Source organism: Nymphalis io, chromosome 23, assembly GCF_905147045.1.
Source record: "Nymphalis io chromosome 23, ilAglIoxx1.1, whole genome shotgun sequence".
Taxonomy (NCBI): domain Eukaryota; kingdom Metazoa; phylum Arthropoda; class Insecta; order Lepidoptera; family Nymphalidae; genus Nymphalis; species Nymphalis io.
Window position 1 is genome coordinate 4,845,439 of NC_065910.1, and position 17,798 is coordinate 4,863,236.

Genomic DNA, 17,798 nt, shown 5'->3' on the forward strand with positions numbered 1-17,798 from the left:
TAAAATATTATAATTTATAGGAGAAACGTATGTTCAACGCGGCCCTAAGCTTATCAAACACGTCAAGTACCGCGGCTCTGACGCTTCAATCATCAGAGAGTACCATAAAAGCCAAGGCTCTGTACCGCAACCTTCCATATGACAAGTCTTTAGAAGCTAGCCTGGATGTAGATGGAAAAAAACAGTTTGATACTGTTATGTCTCTGAAGAGACATGACATTAAGTATGGATATGTTTGGCTGCCTCATGCATTTTGGGTTGTCAATGATGAGAAAATAGCGGAATTATCCGGTAAGCTTACTTTATACTTTGTACACCACACCACAAAGAGAAAAATACAAAACGTGTACTGCCTAAATAAATGTACAATTATGGCGACCTTATCGCTGCATAGCGACCTCTTCCAGGCAACCAACGGTGTAAGTAATTACTGATAGGATATGAGGTAGGTGGTGGTATGAATAAAATAATATTAATATTTAATTAAAACAAAACCAACAAATAAATTTAAATATAAAATACACATATTGTATATCAATAAATAAATTATATTATCAGTACATACAAAATTACAAGTTTATGATATAAATACATACTATATAGAGCAGCAACAAATAAAACGATAAGTCCTCAAACATAACAAGAAAGAAAAAAGAAAAACAAATAAATAATACAAAACATACTAAAATAAAAGAAATTATTGGTGATAAGGCATTTGAGACAAAAAGTGATCTTTTACAAGTTTTTTAAAAATATCTATGGATTTGGCCTCCCGAATATTTAAAGCAAGATCGTTCCAGAGTTTAATAGCCTGAATTGTAAAAGAATTATTATAAAAAGATGACTTATAACTTAAGTTAAGTTTAGTAATTAATTACAGCCTTTTAAAAAAATATTATCATTATAATATTGTTCGTTCTTCTCGTCTGGCGTATCTTACAGTACACATTATTTTAACTAAAATGTTAGAATTTTTGAACCTCATTATTGTAATATTTAATTTCAGGAAGTCTCAAAGTTAAATCCAAAGGCGGTGTCACTCAATGGGATATATCAGCCGATTTCCAAACGAAACAACTAGCGAGTCGTTTAATAGGATATTACACTGTAAATGGACCAACATACGGTACAAAGTTGCACGTCGATTATCAATTCTACGGTAACCCTAAACAGACGATTAAAATTGAAGGATTATACAGTGAAAGGCAAATGTCGTATAGACACGATTTGTATGGGGAATTGTCTATGGAGTTCACAGCGTATCCTGTTTACAACTTCTATTCCGTTCTACGTAATGTGGTAAGTATAGTTATGGTGTATTTGTTATGTTTTTTTTTCCAATTTAATATAAACATTTATCGGCCGTTTTCAGAAAACTCAAAGCCATATTGACATAGGATTCAATGTTAGTGCAACTAAAGATCAGAAGCTGGAACCTGCATTCACGTTCATCTTCAAACGTATTGACAGACTCAATGGACTTAAATTGGATACACAAGTCGTGTTAAAAAGACCAAGACCGATGTTATTGAAATTTCAGTATGATCAAGTAAGTTTCACTTTGTAGGGCTTTGTGCAAGCCCGTCTGGGTAGTACCAACCACTCGTCATATATTCTACCGCAAGCAGTGTTTCGGTTTGAGGGGTGAGTGAGCCTGTGTAACAGGGACAAAGGTATCTCAGTTCCCAAGGCTGTTGGTGTATTAGCGATGTAAGCGATAGCTAATACTTCTTACAATGCCAATGTCTATGGGCAGAGTTGAATACGTAACATCAGCTGGCCCACTTGCCAATCTACCTACCTAATATAATATATATATATATATATATATATATATATATATATAGTAGTAATACACATCACGAGTGCATATAAAATTAAATTAACTCTTCTCTGCTCTTTGGACGGAGAATCTAGTAAGATAAATATATCAAAGTAATATTTAGATAAAATGAACATACATTATTTTATGATTCCAGGTAGGACCGAAATATTCAGCTCTTGCCTTGTTAAATTTCAATCCGAAATCTCGCGAGATCATCTTATCAGGATACTTGTTCGCCCCGCCTGGGACTCAGTTATATGCGGACGCGGAATTAAACGTCACCTTACCGACATTACATCCCTGTCAGCTGAAGGCTAAGTTACATGAGAAAAGACCTAATGAGTTCCAAGTAAGTTTATATTAATCATTAACAGGCTGTTAATGTCCCACTGCTGGGCTAAGGCCTCCTCTCTCTTTTGAGGAGAAGGTTTGGAGCTTATTCCACCACGCTGCTCCAATGCGGGTTGGTAGAATACACATGTGACAGAATTTCAATGAAATTAGACACATGCAGATTTCCTCACCTTGAGTTGACCTTGTTTTCCTTAACCGTTAAGCACGAGATGAATTATAAACACAAATTAAGCACATGAAAATTCAGTGGTGCTTGATCGGGTTTGAACCCACGATCATCGGTTAAGATTCAGGCGTTCTTACCACTAGGCCATCTCGGCTTTTAAGTAAGTTTATATAAATCAGAATTATTATTAATAATTTGTTATATTGTCTCAAATTATTCTTCACGAAAAACGAAAAGACTATTTTTGATCTATTAAGTTTTATATAACCACAAGAAAATCCATTAAATTTTTGATCGTTTCCTGTAATCTTCATTAATATTCCCCAAAGATTGAAATGAACAATAACAATGCTAATATAATCCACCAGGTGAATGCAATGGGAGTATGGTTCACTGGAGTGGACTTCAACATAGACGCAGTGTACCAAGACCAGTCCAAGACAAACTTAGCTTCACATCGACTGAAAGTTTTAATCAACAGCAGTCACTTCAAAGACATCGCGATGGATGCGAGGTTCACACAAGATAACAGACAAATTACTTTTATTGCTGAGGTAATTTTATAGACCGCATTATCTAAAGCTTTAGCTCCTTACTAATAAGCGTTGTGGAGCAGTTGGTTCACAATGCTTCGTCTCCGTCTTTAGAATGTTAAACTCCTGCTGACAGAAAGAGACGAAACAGTGCGTAAAAGATTACCTGTGTAAATAGATTTGCTTAAGTATTTGAATACTAACAGTCATTTAATATCCCATTTGCAAAGGACTCCGGTTATGAGGAAGCTTGAGAACTTTATGGGAAAATTTGATACGGCACATTTATGTCTTTGGGATTAGTTGAGTTTGCTTGAATTTCAAACCGTGTCTTTTACTCAAGCTTCATGTTTGCTAGGCCATTTTAAGACAAAAAAAATAAAGCCAATTAAACAATGTATTTTAATTCATATATAAAACATGATCTTTTTAGGGTCAGTACAATGAAGACACATACAAAACGCTGGTCCGGTACTTATTGCTCTCGGAACAGAACTTCACGGCGTATGGAGAAATAGATATAAGTGGGAAGACGTACAGCCTCAACTTAAACGCTGACCTTAACAATGACACAAATATCAACATGGACATACATTTTGACCAGTAAGTACCATGATTAAAAAAAATGCTATCATTTCAGTTTTTAATCGAATTCACAGACGATAAGTTATCTCATGTTGATATATTACATTAAGGACGGTTGACCGAATCCTAGATTTCGGCCATTCGGCCAAAAATTTCGATTGCTGGTTTTTTGCTGAAGCCAAAGATCGATACGAAATCGATTTACTTGAGCTTAATAATGAGGACAACAATATTATATTAGGAAGGCTTACTCGGTGGGAGGTCTGTGTGCAAGCCCGTCTGGGTAGGTACCACCCACTAATCAGATATTCTACCGCTAAACAGCAGGACTCGGTATTGTTGCGTTCCTGGTTGAAGCCAGTGTAATTGCAGGCACAAGGGACATAACGTCTTAGATCCCAAGGTCGGTGATGCATTGGCGATATAACCATTGGTTAACATTACTTACAATGCCAATGTCTCGAGGCGGCGGTGACCACTCAACGTCAGGGGGCCCATTTGCCGGTCCGCCTACCAACACCATAGTCAAGTCACGACGGTTCTCGTGCGCCCCCAGGCTGCGCGACGTGCACGTGTCGTTCGCGCGCGCGGTGGGCGCCGACAGCAAGCGGCTGAGCGCGGCGCTCAACTGGGACGCCAACCGCGACCCGTCGCAGAAGCTCAGCCTGGACGCGCAGCTGCGCCGCCGCGCCGCCTGGCACCACGCGGGCCACGCCACGCTGCACTACCCCGGCCGCGTCGTCAACGGGGAGTTCGAGTTCCTGCTCAGAGGTGCCGCGTCTTTAAATCGTTACAGATCTTTGTTGACCGACTTCTGTATGACGACCGAACGCCCCCATCAGCCTGCTGCTGCTGGTACACGGTCCATCCATTGATATATATCATGAGGACGAGATGTATTATAAACACAATTTAAAATTATCTTTAATTCGAGTAAGGAGTTTACTCATCATATTCTACTTTTTTTACTTACGTGTGGAAGCTTCTGTTTAATTTCTAAAAAAATCTTTAATTAGCTATGTATGTCCTAATATTGTAGATTTTTTTTTAATAATTAGTCTTACTTTATATTAACTTTCATTTCGTAATGTGCCAATGGCAGTTAACAATATATCAAATTGTCAATCAATTTAATTTTTGTTTTTAGATAAAATTAACATAAAATAATCCTTGTACAATTATTTGTATTAAAAGTAGAACCAGTTTGACATATATTTTATTAAATCGTTTTAGATTGGTTCTGTGAATGGATGATACGTATGGGGTGGGCAAGTTCGACTGCCATAGTTTGGCGTGTTAAAGCGTTTTCAGAAGCTCATGAACAAACTGTATATGCGCTTCTGTCGAGCCTCAATACCCCGTTCCCCAGCTGGGAGGATACGAGCTTCAACCTTATGTAAGTAAACTTATGTATTTATTTACTTTATTATAATAATACTAACAAATCATGCTTAAAATTTTAATTTAATCGCTGTTTTATACTTAGTAGATAATCATTATATAATATTTATGAAAAGGTGGCGTTATCACGATAACCTACAAGCTATAAATGGAAGCATGAACTGGCAGAAAGACTACCTAGCATTTAGCCTATTGGCCGACTACCTTTTCACTACCACAAAGTTCTATGGAGAAATCAACGCGTCCGTCAATTCCACGATACCGACTTTACCCAAAGCAGCTGCAATCGCAAAACATACCGTCGTTTGGAAGAAATCTGCGGAAACACTGCTCAGTTTTCAGGTAACTTCGACTTTTATATACACTATCTAGACAAAACTGGATGAAAATCAGTTTAATCTAGTTCGTGTTGGCTTAGCCGGAACTCCCAAAACTCTATAACAAAATTTCACCATTGAATGTCTATTGGTTTCAAATAAAATGTCAGTCATCAGGTTACGTTATATTGTTGCGTGGTTCTATGATTGCTTACTAGACAAGCACACATTATAACATCTAACGTGAACCATCTGAATCTATGATTAAAAATCACTTATTCTTCTAGTATAACGAAGATGGCTTACTAATGATCAACTCATCTTGGGATATCACCAAAGGACTAAAAGAGAACAACGTCACAGGACGAGTTACACTTCTCACGCCGTTTCAAGTGAGTTACTTTCAGCGAATATTTTAATTAATCGTTCATGAATCATTTTAAACTTAATTTACTTTGAAATTTTCAGGGTTACACCAAAGGTTTTCTCAGAACAGAGTTCGTGTTAGGTCACAAGAGGGACATCAAAGGCGTCACATATCTAGATTTGGAAGAGAAAGTCGTCAAAATATACGTTAATGGTACAGAATTTTACTTGATTTATTAGAAATCCATTTTATGAAGTTTAAATATATATAAACACTCAACTAATCTTACTCTACTTACCCCTTTGTCTAAACCAATCATCGAAGAAAATTTTATATTTTAATCTCACATGGAGATTGTTCTGATAATGCCCCACGCATTTAAAAAAGTGGGAATAACACTATTTTTTGGCTTACGGTAGACTTCCGAGTATTCTTCCATTGTCATCAAGTTGCAAGAAATACCTACGAAGCGTAATTAATAAGTGTCCTCATAAAAACAATATAAATTGTAACGAGTCTAAAGCAATACGTTACTGAAGTACAATAACGATTTGTCAAATAATATAAGGACTTGTAATCATGAAGTAATTGGAATTATCATACCGCAGGTCACATGCGTCGTATAACCAACTGCATGCTGGTCGTGAACGTGACGAGTCCACTGCCGCAGTTCTCGCAGAGCTCGGGTCGCTTCGGCTTCGTGGAATCCGACCGACACCTCGTGGCCATGATCATCACACCCAACACCACCACCGGTACCAATGTCTTGCATAGACTATTCTTATCGTTATAATTATTTATGTATATTAACTGCCTCGTTGGTCTAGTGGCTTGATGTAAAGCCGCAGCCCGGAGTCTGGAAGTTGGAAGTGTGTACAGTCCCGTGCCTCGGAAAGCACGTAAAGCCGTTGGTCCTGCGCCTAAACTCTTTCCGATTGTGTCGGATTGCCGTCCCATCGGATTATGAGAGTTAGCGAATAGAGAGTGCATCTGTGTTTGCGCACACACTTGTGCACTATAATATCTCCTGCGTAGTTCCTGCGTTGAGATTGAGAGCCGTGACCGAAATCGGTCTGGAGAACATTATTATTATTATTATTTATGTATATTATTCTAGTGAGACACAGAAAATACAAGATTAAGTTTTTAAGTATCATATTAAACACAAATATTAATTAACATAAGTATAACTTATATATTTCTTCAGGTATCGAAGTACTACTGAAATTGATATCGATGCAAGACTTCCAGATATTTGGTCACGTGGCTCTTCCCATACAGTATTTGAACAGGGCTATGATCACAGCCAAAAGAGCTCCAGAAGAGGTAAACAGCACACATTTATGACAACACACTTTTTTTTTTAAATCAAAAATATTATTTTACGGTCGAGTTGTTTTGAATTTGTAAAGAGCGAGACAAAAAAATATCACGCAAAAAGGCTGGAGTGCGGCGTAAAGTTTAAATCTGTAGATAAAAACTAATTGCTAGCTAAAAAATTTTTTTTAGTATGTTTGCTTGGACGTTTATTTATTGAACCCAGCCGAAGGGATTCGAATAAAATTTTACATAGAAAGCTATTACTTCTTAAAATATGATATAAAATATTTTCTTAACTATTAATAAAAATTAATATTTAATAAAATTTCTTTAAGCAAACCAGATAGTTAATAATCTCTTTCATACAGTTTACCTATAAACTATAATAATAATACTAAAAACAAGTAGCTAAGCCAATATCTACATGAAACTAATATATGTATGTACCGCCTATTCTTTCTATAGATTGACTTTAGAGTGGGATGGGGATCAATGGACTTCGGTTGCACGGGAATATGGCAATGGAAATCCATTTTAGATTTTGTGTATGTTTACAAATTATACACGCCATTAGACGGCTTCGAGGAAAACGGTCTTGTAATGAAGAATATATACGGAAACGGTCTCGATACTGAACTTTCAATACGACTCTCCAAACATAAGGTGAGTTTTATTTTACAATGTCTTATAATAAAATTACCATGATGGTGTCCTTCTGACCGATTTCGGCCACGATGACCAATCTCAAAAGAGAGTAGCTAACTTCGCAGGACAAATTATACTGCACAAGTGTGTGCACACACATAAGTGCACTATCAATTCTCTTCACTCACATAATCCGGTGAGACGGCCATCCAACACGACGGGAAACGCAATATAATGGCAAATTGCCATAAAAACATAAGTTTATTAAGAAAATATAGTACTTAACAAGTTTTTGCTAAGTCATGCTAATAAAACATTTCACTATAGTATTAATGGACATTCATATTAGTAACATCTTACTATATATAAAAGATTAAAATTTTCTGATAACAAATAATTATCATTTAAAAAAAAAAAAATTGAATAATGATACAATATAATTATTATATAAATTGAAAAATAATAATATTTGGTAAAAGGCCTCCAAACTTTAAGAAAAAGACTTGGAATTTATCCCACTAGTCCACTACGCTGCTCTACTGCGTTTCGGTTAATGAATGTGCCAGAATTGAATGCGTTACCATGAATGAATGAATGAATTTTCATTCATTACCAAGCACGAGATAAATTACTAATTAACATTAAAACTCCATCTGATACTTGAATCTTCTCAAAGTCTTCAGAAATTTTGACTCATAATGTTTGACGGTATTGCTAGATTTTTCGTATTTTGCTCAGTTCGGCATAGCTATTCTCTTGGTCGACAACGGCAAAGGTCTCCTGGACGTGGTGAAGGACCGCTTCCAGCACAAGCCTGGCAACCCAGACATGTTCGTGGAGAACTTCGACACGGAGGCCAGCGTCACGCTGGACACACTCTATTACCCGACTATCACCTTTCACGCTCATATGATGAAGGTTTATATACAATTTACATTATTTCTTTTTTTTATATAGAATAGAAAGGCGGACGAGCCACATGGGCCACCTGGTGGTAAGTGGTCACCAACGCCCATAGACATCGGCATAAGATAAGAAATGTTAACCATCGCTTACATCACCAAACTTGGGAACTAAGATGTTATGTCCCTTGTGCCTGTAATTACACTGGCTCACTCACCCTTCAAACCGGAACACAACAATACCAAGTACTGCTGTTTTGCGGTAACACCTACTTTAATACTTTAAAATAGGCGTTTACCGTTTTATTAGATTATTTAGTATTACTGTACTAACTAAGCATCTTTGTAAGTTACAATTAATTCTTAATTTTGATACCTATGACTTCTCATCTATGTAAAATATTAATAACATCATGCCATATATAATACAAGTATTTATAATTTTGTTATTCTTAATTATTATAATCATTAATTTCTTCAAATTTTGTAAATGCTCATTAATAAATATTTATAATTATTTTATTTAAACGAATAATTAATTTCGTTTTTTTTTCAGTTTGTTGGTCCGGATGAAGAAGATATTCTAGAAGCAAATGCGACATTACACCTTCCTGATAAACCTCCTATTGTTTTGACGGATATATTTATACTGGAGGTGAGTTGGATGTATTATTTTTAACAATCTTAGTTCTGTTTCTCACTGCTGAGATAAGGGTCCTCCTCTCTAAAAAAGCTTTGGAGTTTATACGACGCCTCTCTAATGCTGGTTTGTATTTACCCATGTAGCAGAGTTTCTTCTAACACATACATAATTCCTAACGATGTTTTCACCACCATCTTGGCTACAATCAATCTCGAATACAATCTTACCTCTTTAAAAGGTAAAGATTAGACGATAATTGTAAAGCTTCGTGGTCTTGAATTTTTATTACTTAAAAGTAACTTATTTAAGTTTTATTGCAAAAGGAAGTGATAAATATATCCTCATTTTATTTATTCTACTTTTCGTGGGTGAGTATCACTAGTAACAGTAACAGCCTGTGAATGTCCGACTGCTGGGCTAAGGCCTCCTCTCCCTTTTGAGGAGAAGGTTTTGGCGCTTACTCTACCACGCTGCTCCAATGCGGGTTGATAGAATACACATGTGGCAGAATTTCAATAAAATCAGACACATGCAGGTTTCCTCACGATGTTTTCCTTCAACGTCAAGCTCGAGAATTATAAACACAAATTAAGCACATGAAAATTCAGTGGTGCTTGCCCGGGTTTGAACACACGATCATCAGTTAAGAATCATGCGTTCTAGCCACTAGGCCATCTCGGCTTTTTTTCTTAGTATCATTAAATTAAATTATTTATTTATTTACAGCAATACACAGTAATGCAGAACACTCTTAATTTAGTGACACCGTTCCCAGCCATCAGGCAACTTAAGTCGGTGTACACGGTGGACATATCTATCGGAGAGAAGTTCAATGTCACATGCGTCGCGTTACTGTATAATGGCACTTATTGGCATGAGGTGAGCGCTTAAATTGATAATTTTCCGTATAAGAATTGGGTTATAACTGATTTGTCAACTGAGTTATTGTAATTGCCACACTAAGAGACTTTAAACAGTTAATACGAAGCTAATATAGATTCTACTAGTAATGTCGTAAGTGTAAGTAAGACTAAAATCTTTGGATGTTACTTCATTTTACCAATTTCCTTCCAATGTATTCCACATTGTGGATAATATATAAAATAATTATCAGATTTTCTAACCAAACAAGTAAGCACTTGAAAATCTTAAAATAACCTTACTATAGATATATATATGTTCTTTCATCCAAGTCTGAGAATATTAAAATCTCCACAGATATCATACAAAATCTACTACGAAACTGAATCAGGGGAAGACGATGCATATCAATCGTATTTAGCGTCTGTCGGCATCGCTACCCCGTTAGCTGTGTTGCCAGCTCTAGAAGCGCGAGTGTCAGCTAGACTGGAGGACGCTCTATGGAAACTATCGGCGGATATGGCGATGCCTTCTTTTACCGTCACTGCGCTAGCTAGACTTGAGGTTAGTGTTGAGTCATATTGTCTCTGGCTGATTTTGCCTTTGATTTACTGTAAGTTAGTGCTATCTCGCTCTTTTTGATAGATAAATATCTCCAAGTATGATATGTTACATTTAACTTTATATGAGATTGGAATGTATCTTACTAAATAATAGGAGAGCTTTACTTTTTAAATTTAGAATGTGGAAAATTTATTTATTAAAGTAATTATAAAATTTTTAAAATAACATTCCATTAATTTTTTGGAAATTTAATTATTTTTTTTTTCACTTGCGTTAAATTATATGATATTTAATCAACAAAATTAATCAATAAATTGATAAACATAAATAATTGGTGCACGTTTATTTCGTAACTACTGACCAAATTCTAATTGGCTTTTAAATAACAGCTGGACGACCCGTTCGTCGAAACATCGGGCAGCTTGAACCTAACGTCGATATACTTGGAGGACTACTTCATCAAGATGGAATTTAAAAAAGATTTCTCGGACGTGGAAAATATCGTGGGGGGCGGAATTCATATACAGCAGGGAGATCAAGATAATTACGTGAGTTAGCACTCATTCCAAATATTCCTATCATTCTCTAGTGTTTTCTCATCTGTATCGAGAAATGTCCCAAAAGAAGCATGGCAGGCGCGAAAGCGGCCTCGGAACCCTTTGTTTTTTTACTGCAAAATGCCTCGACGCACTCGGGCCCAATAAGCGCGCGCTCGCAGCTGTTCGCGGAGGCGGCGTGGGGCGCGGCGCCGGCGCGGCGGCTGCGCGTGTCGGCGCGCGGCGCGCTGCGGCCCGTGCTGGCGCGCGCCGCGCTGGCGCTGCAGTACGCCGAGCTGCGCCGCCAGCGCACGCTGTCGCTCGACGTGGCGGCCGGCGGCGCCGCCTACTCGCTGCAGGCCGACCAGTGGCCCGCCTCGCTCAGCGTGGCGCTCAGCAGCCCGCACGACGGCTTCCGGTACCTTATACGCATGCGTCTTGCGATTCATCGCTCTGGAAACGTACAGTACCGGCCCGTTGATGTCCCCCTGCTGGGCTGAGGCCTCCTCTCCCTTTTGAGAACAAGATTTGGAGCTTTTTCCACCACGCTGCTCCAATGCGAGTTGGGAGAATACACGTGTGGCATAATTACAATGGAATTCGACACATGCAGTTTCCTCGCGATGTTTTCCTTCACCGTCAAGCACGAGATGAATTATAATCACAAATTAAGCACATGAAAATTCAGTGGTGCTTGCCCGGGCTTGAACTCACGATCGTCGGTTAAGATTCACGCGTTCTAACCACTGGTCTAGTGGCTTATTTGACCAAATCATGAAAACATACACGGATCATAAATTCATTCAATTTTTTTTGTAAATGCTAAATTTATTCTTTAATTATATGTATATTATATGTATATAATAACATTTAACAAACAGTGCGATGAAAATCATTGGAGAGTTTGACGAAGACGACATCCGAGGATCGTTCGTAACGGACACGACTGAATACAGCATCTCCGGGAAGGTGCTCAAACGAGAACCACTTGAGGTATCATTGCTTAATAATTTATGCTTACAAATATTCTCATAGATCAAAGTGTTATTGTTCTCATTATCTTGTTGACAGTCAATACTTGCATTCAATTCTCTCTCTTTTTACCGGTGTACATTGATTCTACCACCTCACCACACTATTTATATTTGTGTATTCCGGGTTTACAAATAAGCGACATATATAACATCTCACTTTTTTAAGAAACATGATGTTGTGAAGAGTAATACTAACCTAGTACTTCGCCTTTAAATACTGATACTTCCTGCAAGTACCAGCATCTAAACTCGAAGTTGGCCTATGTACTTTGATAACTGTCTAATTAAGATCAATAAAGTAATTAGAACTATCGCTGAATGTAAGAAATTGACTTACAAAAAACGAAAAACATTTACAGTAATCATAAAAATATATTCTATTCCAGCTATTTTTAACATTGGTACCGAAAGGCCAGGGTCAGCAGATAACAGTACGAGTGAAGTGCGAAAACTCCCCCACAATATACGGCATAACAGCTCACATCGTAGGACCGATGGAGGCAACTGTTCGCGCTAAAGCTGAAATGGAACAAAATTTCACTGACATATATCTGAAGGTAAACTAAAATTAACTTTATTCTGACTGACTTAAGGTTCATTTCATGAAATATTATACGTGTGGAGCAAAATTAACACTAATGTCTTGTATCGTGCGCAATAATGGAATCAAATTTGTGTCTATTATTTTTGAAATTCTAATTTTGACAATAAAAGTATTCCACTTTGTGGTCCACAGAGTTCGATTCTATTCCTATGTTAGGATATATATAAATGAATAATTCTTACACCGTGAATATCTTTATAAAAAAAATAATATATATATAGACTTAACATGTAAAATTGATAGTGTTGGCACGGAATCGCACCCAGACCTATAGGAAATTATTAATATAAATTCTAGGTGGACATACCCAAAGTGAAGAGCAAGGAGATCTACTTCAAGTCCCGCGTGGACATGTACCCGGAGCTGCGGCGGGTGGTGACGGTGCAGGCCGCCACGCCGCTGCAGAAGCTGAAGTTCGTTAAGGGTGATGCAGATTTCGTGTAAGTTCTTCTTTAGTAAATATATTTATGACACTTCTACGCATTTCAATCATAAGAAAAATAGAGAATAATTAAAAATCTAACGATAGTATTGTACAAGGTATTTATTAAATTCCCCTTAAGCGCTAATGTGGAAGAGTTCCACTAGGCAAAAGTAATGCATACTAAGGTGTCATGGTTAACCGTTAGTTTTTATTTCTCATTCGTTTATTTCAATAATTTGAGCCGGTTGGCGTGGTTGGTGGATGCTTACCTTTCACGCCTACGGTTTTGGGTTCGAATCCCACCCAGGACAGATATTTGTGTGCATGAACATGTCTGTTTGTCCTGAGTCTGGGTGTAATTATCTATATAAGTATGTATTTACAAAAAGAAAAATAGTATATGTAGTATATCAGTTGTCTGGTTTCCATAACCCAAGCTCTGTACAAGCTTAAGCTTAAGCTTCTTTTGGGATCAGATGGCCGTGTGTGAAAAATGTCCCAGGATATTATTAATATAATAATTGTTCATACCAACCAATTGTGACAAAATCAATTTTTAATTTAATTATATATTATATAAATTTAGGAATTTTTACAAAACGATACTAGGAATGATGGCTGACGGTGAATAACCATTGGAATCGCCTATTGTGATAGTCGCAGTGATCATTGTGACACCAGCGTAAGTGCTGTTAACTCCTCGAATATTCAGACGAGCCGTATGAGGAGAAATTAACATAAATAAATAAACAAGAATATGTAAAGCTTATTTTCATGGTCCGGGATTCTAAACTGTTAGGGACGTTGAATTAAGAATATTATTTTTTCAAATACATTTTAATCATATTATTGTAGATTTGCACCAAAAACTGGTTATCTGCTCTGTAAGTACGAATTACCAGATATGAAGGGTGATGGTGACCTCAAGTGGAGTTTCTTACTCGGTGACCTATTTATACGCGTAAGTATGAGATCTTGTTGAATATATTTTTGCTTAAATAAAAGTAAATAAGCGCTTCCTTTCCTACTGGGAAAAAAACAATTTAAAGATGAAGAAAAAATATAGTAACAACCTGTAAATGTCCCACTGCTGGGCTAAGTTTCCTTCTCCATACTTTCTCCCTTTTTGAGGAGAAGGTTTGGAGCTGATTCCACCGCGCTGCCCCAATGCGGGTTGGTGGAATACACATGTGGCAAAATTTCAGTGAAATTAGACACATGCAGGTTTTCTCACGATGTTTTTCTTCACCGTACAGCACGAGATGAATTATAATCACAAATTAAGCACATGAAAACTCAGTGGTGGTTGCCCGGGTTTGAACCCACGATCATCGGTTAAGATTCACACGATGCTGCACTAATAATTGAGAGGTTATCTCGCGATGTTTCTCTGCAGCGACAAGAATGAATTGAACTAAAACTCATAAAGAAAAATTAATAGTGTGTCTTGCTTACTCGTAACTTTGAGCTTAATCCCACGTATTAATTCCGTTAAGCCATCTCGATAAAATGCGAGAATGAACTATTTATTTACCATTAAATAAATTCCTAAATGGATATTATAAAACAAATATTTGTAATATATTAGGTTCTTAAAATAAAATATATTTTTACTGGTGAATGTTTTTGCGCCCATAATAATTATAGTGTTTAAAATTATTAATTTAAAAATGATTAATTGGATTATGATCAAGTGAAAGTAATTAACAATAAAATATGAATCTTAATCTGTAGGCAATAGGTCAGCAACTCGTTAAGCAAATCCAGCGAAGCGTAGACTTAGATATCTACTTCGGTAACAATACGGCTGACGGTCTCACAAAGACCAATGCTGGATTCAGGATGGACTTGGACCGCATATGGCAGTAAGTTGAATTATACCTACCTTATCATGTAAGATATAAAACTCATAATACAGGAAATACATATGTGAAACATTATTATGCTAGGGCCTTCTTTTTTGAGTTGATTTAGAGCCTGTCCCACCACTCTGCACCAATGCGGGTTGGTGGAAACAATGGTGCATATTTTCTCGGATGAACGTGCATATTTCATTACAATGTTTTCACCGCCAAGACCGTGATGAATTATTAAAACAAATCAAGCACAAGCAATCATCATTCCTGTTATTTTGCTCAACATTAATACATTTCGCTGTTCTGGCAGTCAGGCTTGAAGAGTGAGTGAGACAGTGTAATACAGGCACAGGGTAGGAGTGAAGAGTAACGATAGATAACCACCTAAAATCTCAAATATACCGAAATATCATATATCAAACAAATATTTTTTTTAATACGTATCAGAAATTATAAATACAAAATAACGTTTTTTCCACAGAATTGGAGCAAATGCATCATTCGGTTTCGTAATGGACAAACGTCTTAATCTCATCATCAACGCCATCCTCCCGAAACCGAACGTAGACGTGCACACCCTGTACATGGACGGGTCGATGGGTGACGCTACGAATCCCGCCCAAACAATCGAAGCGATGTATCGCACCGACGTTACCAAAATACATGCTGGACTTAAAGGAAAGGTTAGCGGATTATATATACTATATAGCATATTACGAAATGGTCTCTCGAATAAGAATGCACCTGCATTATTCTTTTTTCCGTAACCGTGACCGTAATAGCCTGTGAATATCCCACTGCTGGGCTAAAGGCCTCCTCTCCTCTTTTTGAGGTGAAGGTTCGGAGCTTATTCCACCACGCAGCTTCAATGTGGGTTGGTGGAATATGTGGCACTACATGTGGCAGAATTTCAGTGAAGTTCGACACATGCAGGTTTCCTCACGATGTTTACCTTCACCGTAAAGCACGAGATGAATTATAATCACAAATTAAGCACATGAAAAATCAGTGGTGCTCCCCCGGGTTTGAACCCACGTTCATCCGTTAAGATTCACGCGTTCTTACCACTGAGCCATCTCGGCTTTTTCTTTTTTCAGAAAGTATTATTTTTTGATTCGATCGAGCACATAAATTAATCCATTTAGTTAATAGCAAACTATAAATTAGTATGATATATCCAAATAACAATTGATATTCAAAAAAATCCACAGATGCTGACTCTAGCGGAAAGCTTCGACGCGAACTCCACAATAACCTGGACATCGGACTCCGTCTATAAGAACGTTGACAATATAATATCATACAATTGGGACGTGAACGGTTCAAGATACATCGACTACGCTTTAAATACACCAATGTATGAGGGCGAACCGACCTTCACTGTCAAGGGCTCGTATCAGAAAGATATGGTTCATGGATACCACGTGGTCAAGTGAGTTACACATATTTAATATTTACAATATCGCGTGCCGAACACTATTTTTTATTCTACTGCCAAACAGAAATACTATACTTTTGTTCTGGTTTGAGGGTGAGCCAGTGGGACAATAATATCTTGGGTCCAAGGTTGATAGCGTATAGCGTTGTAAGAGATATTTAATATTTCTTACTATAGCCATTTACAATCAGGTGGCTGATGGTACCATTTGTCATCCTAAATCATAAATCAAACAAAAGAAAACTACGACACAAAACCATGGGTCCGAAACGTTACATTGAAACGCTTAATCTCGTCACGGTAGAGAACTTACCCAGATGAAAAATATAACATTAGTTACTTTATTAGCCTTTCCTAAAATGTCATGAAAACTTATTATTTTCTGTTTTTGCTATTTTTTATATATCTTACAGTACAGTATAGAAATACGCTACGGAAATTTTAATTGCATATAGCTTATAACTTATGAAATATTAAATTAATTTGAATGTGTAACGTAATTTCGAATCGTTCAGAGGTGTCATGCACCGGCCCGGCAGCTGCCAAATAGGCGAGATAGACGCGCGCTACGGCGGGATCCGACACACCGACGGACACTTCAACATGTCCACGCCCTTCCACACCCTGCCATGGCTCAAGTCTATATTTGACGTGAGTCTGAACTCTCTATTTAAATACCTTACAATTATCTGACAAAACTACTAAATTTATCATACAAAAAAACCTTCATTCCAAATACTTTATCTCCATTTTAATTCCAGTCTTTGCCTTGTGAGAGACTCCATAGGTATCGTAAAAAATATTATCATAGTTAATAATTTATTACTCCTGTTGTTATTGTTGTCAAACCAAAACCTTGTCGATATTAGCCAATGATAACACTTCTAAAGCCAAACGTAAATGTCTCATTGAGTAATATTGAGTTTCGCTCGTCACAGATTAACAATATAGAAGAATTATCAGATAACAAAGTGGATCTGTTCTGGCCTAACAAGTCAGCGTCGCTGAACACAACACACAAATACATAAAACAAGATAACGGCTTCAAACAACTCGGAGCTATATCAATATCCGTTCCATTGAACACTCAACATTTAGTTAACACTGAATATTTCTATGTGGAAGAGGAAAAATCGAGCAATGGAAACGCAACAATCGATTTTGATCGCGAGAGATTTGTCGAATTCTTCTTTGATAAAGTTTTGACTAAGAGCGACAGGAATCTGGATCTTGCAACTATGAATATAAAGGTGGAAAACGCACACACGCCGTTCGGTGTGAAATACATCCATGAATACGATAACACTGGTAATATAGTAAGTATGAACTCATCTGCAGTTTAATTAAGTAAAAAAAAAACGAAATCTTTATAAAATATGTAGCATCTTACCAAATGTCACCGATATTCCCACTTTACACTTCT

The 17,798-nt window shown here is 37.1% G+C and overlaps 1 protein-coding gene across 2 annotated transcripts in view; it reads left to right on the forward strand.

The window, feature by feature from the left end:
- The window catches only part of LOC126777611 (uncharacterized), a 53,922-nt gene that overhangs the window by 23,079 nt on the left and 13,045 nt on the right, over window positions 1–17,798 (forward strand). For both annotated transcript variants that reach the window (XM_050500681.1, XM_050500682.1), the window contains exons 22-50: window positions 21–291; window positions 1,007–1,299; window positions 1,373–1,549; window positions 1,980–2,174; window positions 2,714–2,899; window positions 3,312–3,481; window positions 4,020–4,234; window positions 4,697–4,859; window positions 4,981–5,206; window positions 5,469–5,573; window positions 5,650–5,761; window positions 6,157–6,303; window positions 6,756–6,874; window positions 7,334–7,531; window positions 8,252–8,431; window positions 8,972–9,070; window positions 9,785–9,937; window positions 10,277–10,483; window positions 10,873–11,031; window positions 11,202–11,437; window positions 11,901–12,012; window positions 12,440–12,610; window positions 12,955–13,097; window positions 13,937–14,042; window positions 14,816–14,946; window positions 15,419–15,620; window positions 16,149–16,369; window positions 16,891–17,026; window positions 17,314–17,691. In XM_050500681.1, coding sequence (XP_050356638.1) covers window positions 21–291; window positions 1,007–1,299; window positions 1,373–1,549; window positions 1,980–2,174; window positions 2,714–2,899; window positions 3,312–3,481; window positions 4,020–4,234; window positions 4,697–4,859; window positions 4,981–5,206; window positions 5,469–5,573; window positions 5,650–5,761; window positions 6,157–6,303; window positions 6,756–6,874; window positions 7,334–7,531; window positions 8,252–8,431; window positions 8,972–9,070; window positions 9,785–9,937; window positions 10,277–10,483; window positions 10,873–11,031; window positions 11,202–11,437; window positions 11,901–12,012; window positions 12,440–12,610; window positions 12,955–13,097; window positions 13,937–14,042; window positions 14,816–14,946; window positions 15,419–15,620; window positions 16,149–16,369; window positions 16,891–17,026; window positions 17,314–17,691 — 5,211 coding nt within the window. The remainder of the gene's footprint in view (window positions 1–20; window positions 292–1,006; window positions 1,300–1,372; window positions 1,550–1,979; window positions 2,175–2,713; window positions 2,900–3,311; window positions 3,482–4,019; window positions 4,235–4,696; window positions 4,860–4,980; window positions 5,207–5,468; window positions 5,574–5,649; window positions 5,762–6,156; window positions 6,304–6,755; window positions 6,875–7,333; window positions 7,532–8,251; window positions 8,432–8,971; window positions 9,071–9,784; window positions 9,938–10,276; window positions 10,484–10,872; window positions 11,032–11,201; window positions 11,438–11,900; window positions 12,013–12,439; window positions 12,611–12,954; window positions 13,098–13,936; window positions 14,043–14,815; window positions 14,947–15,418; window positions 15,621–16,148; window positions 16,370–16,890; window positions 17,027–17,313; window positions 17,692–17,798) is intronic.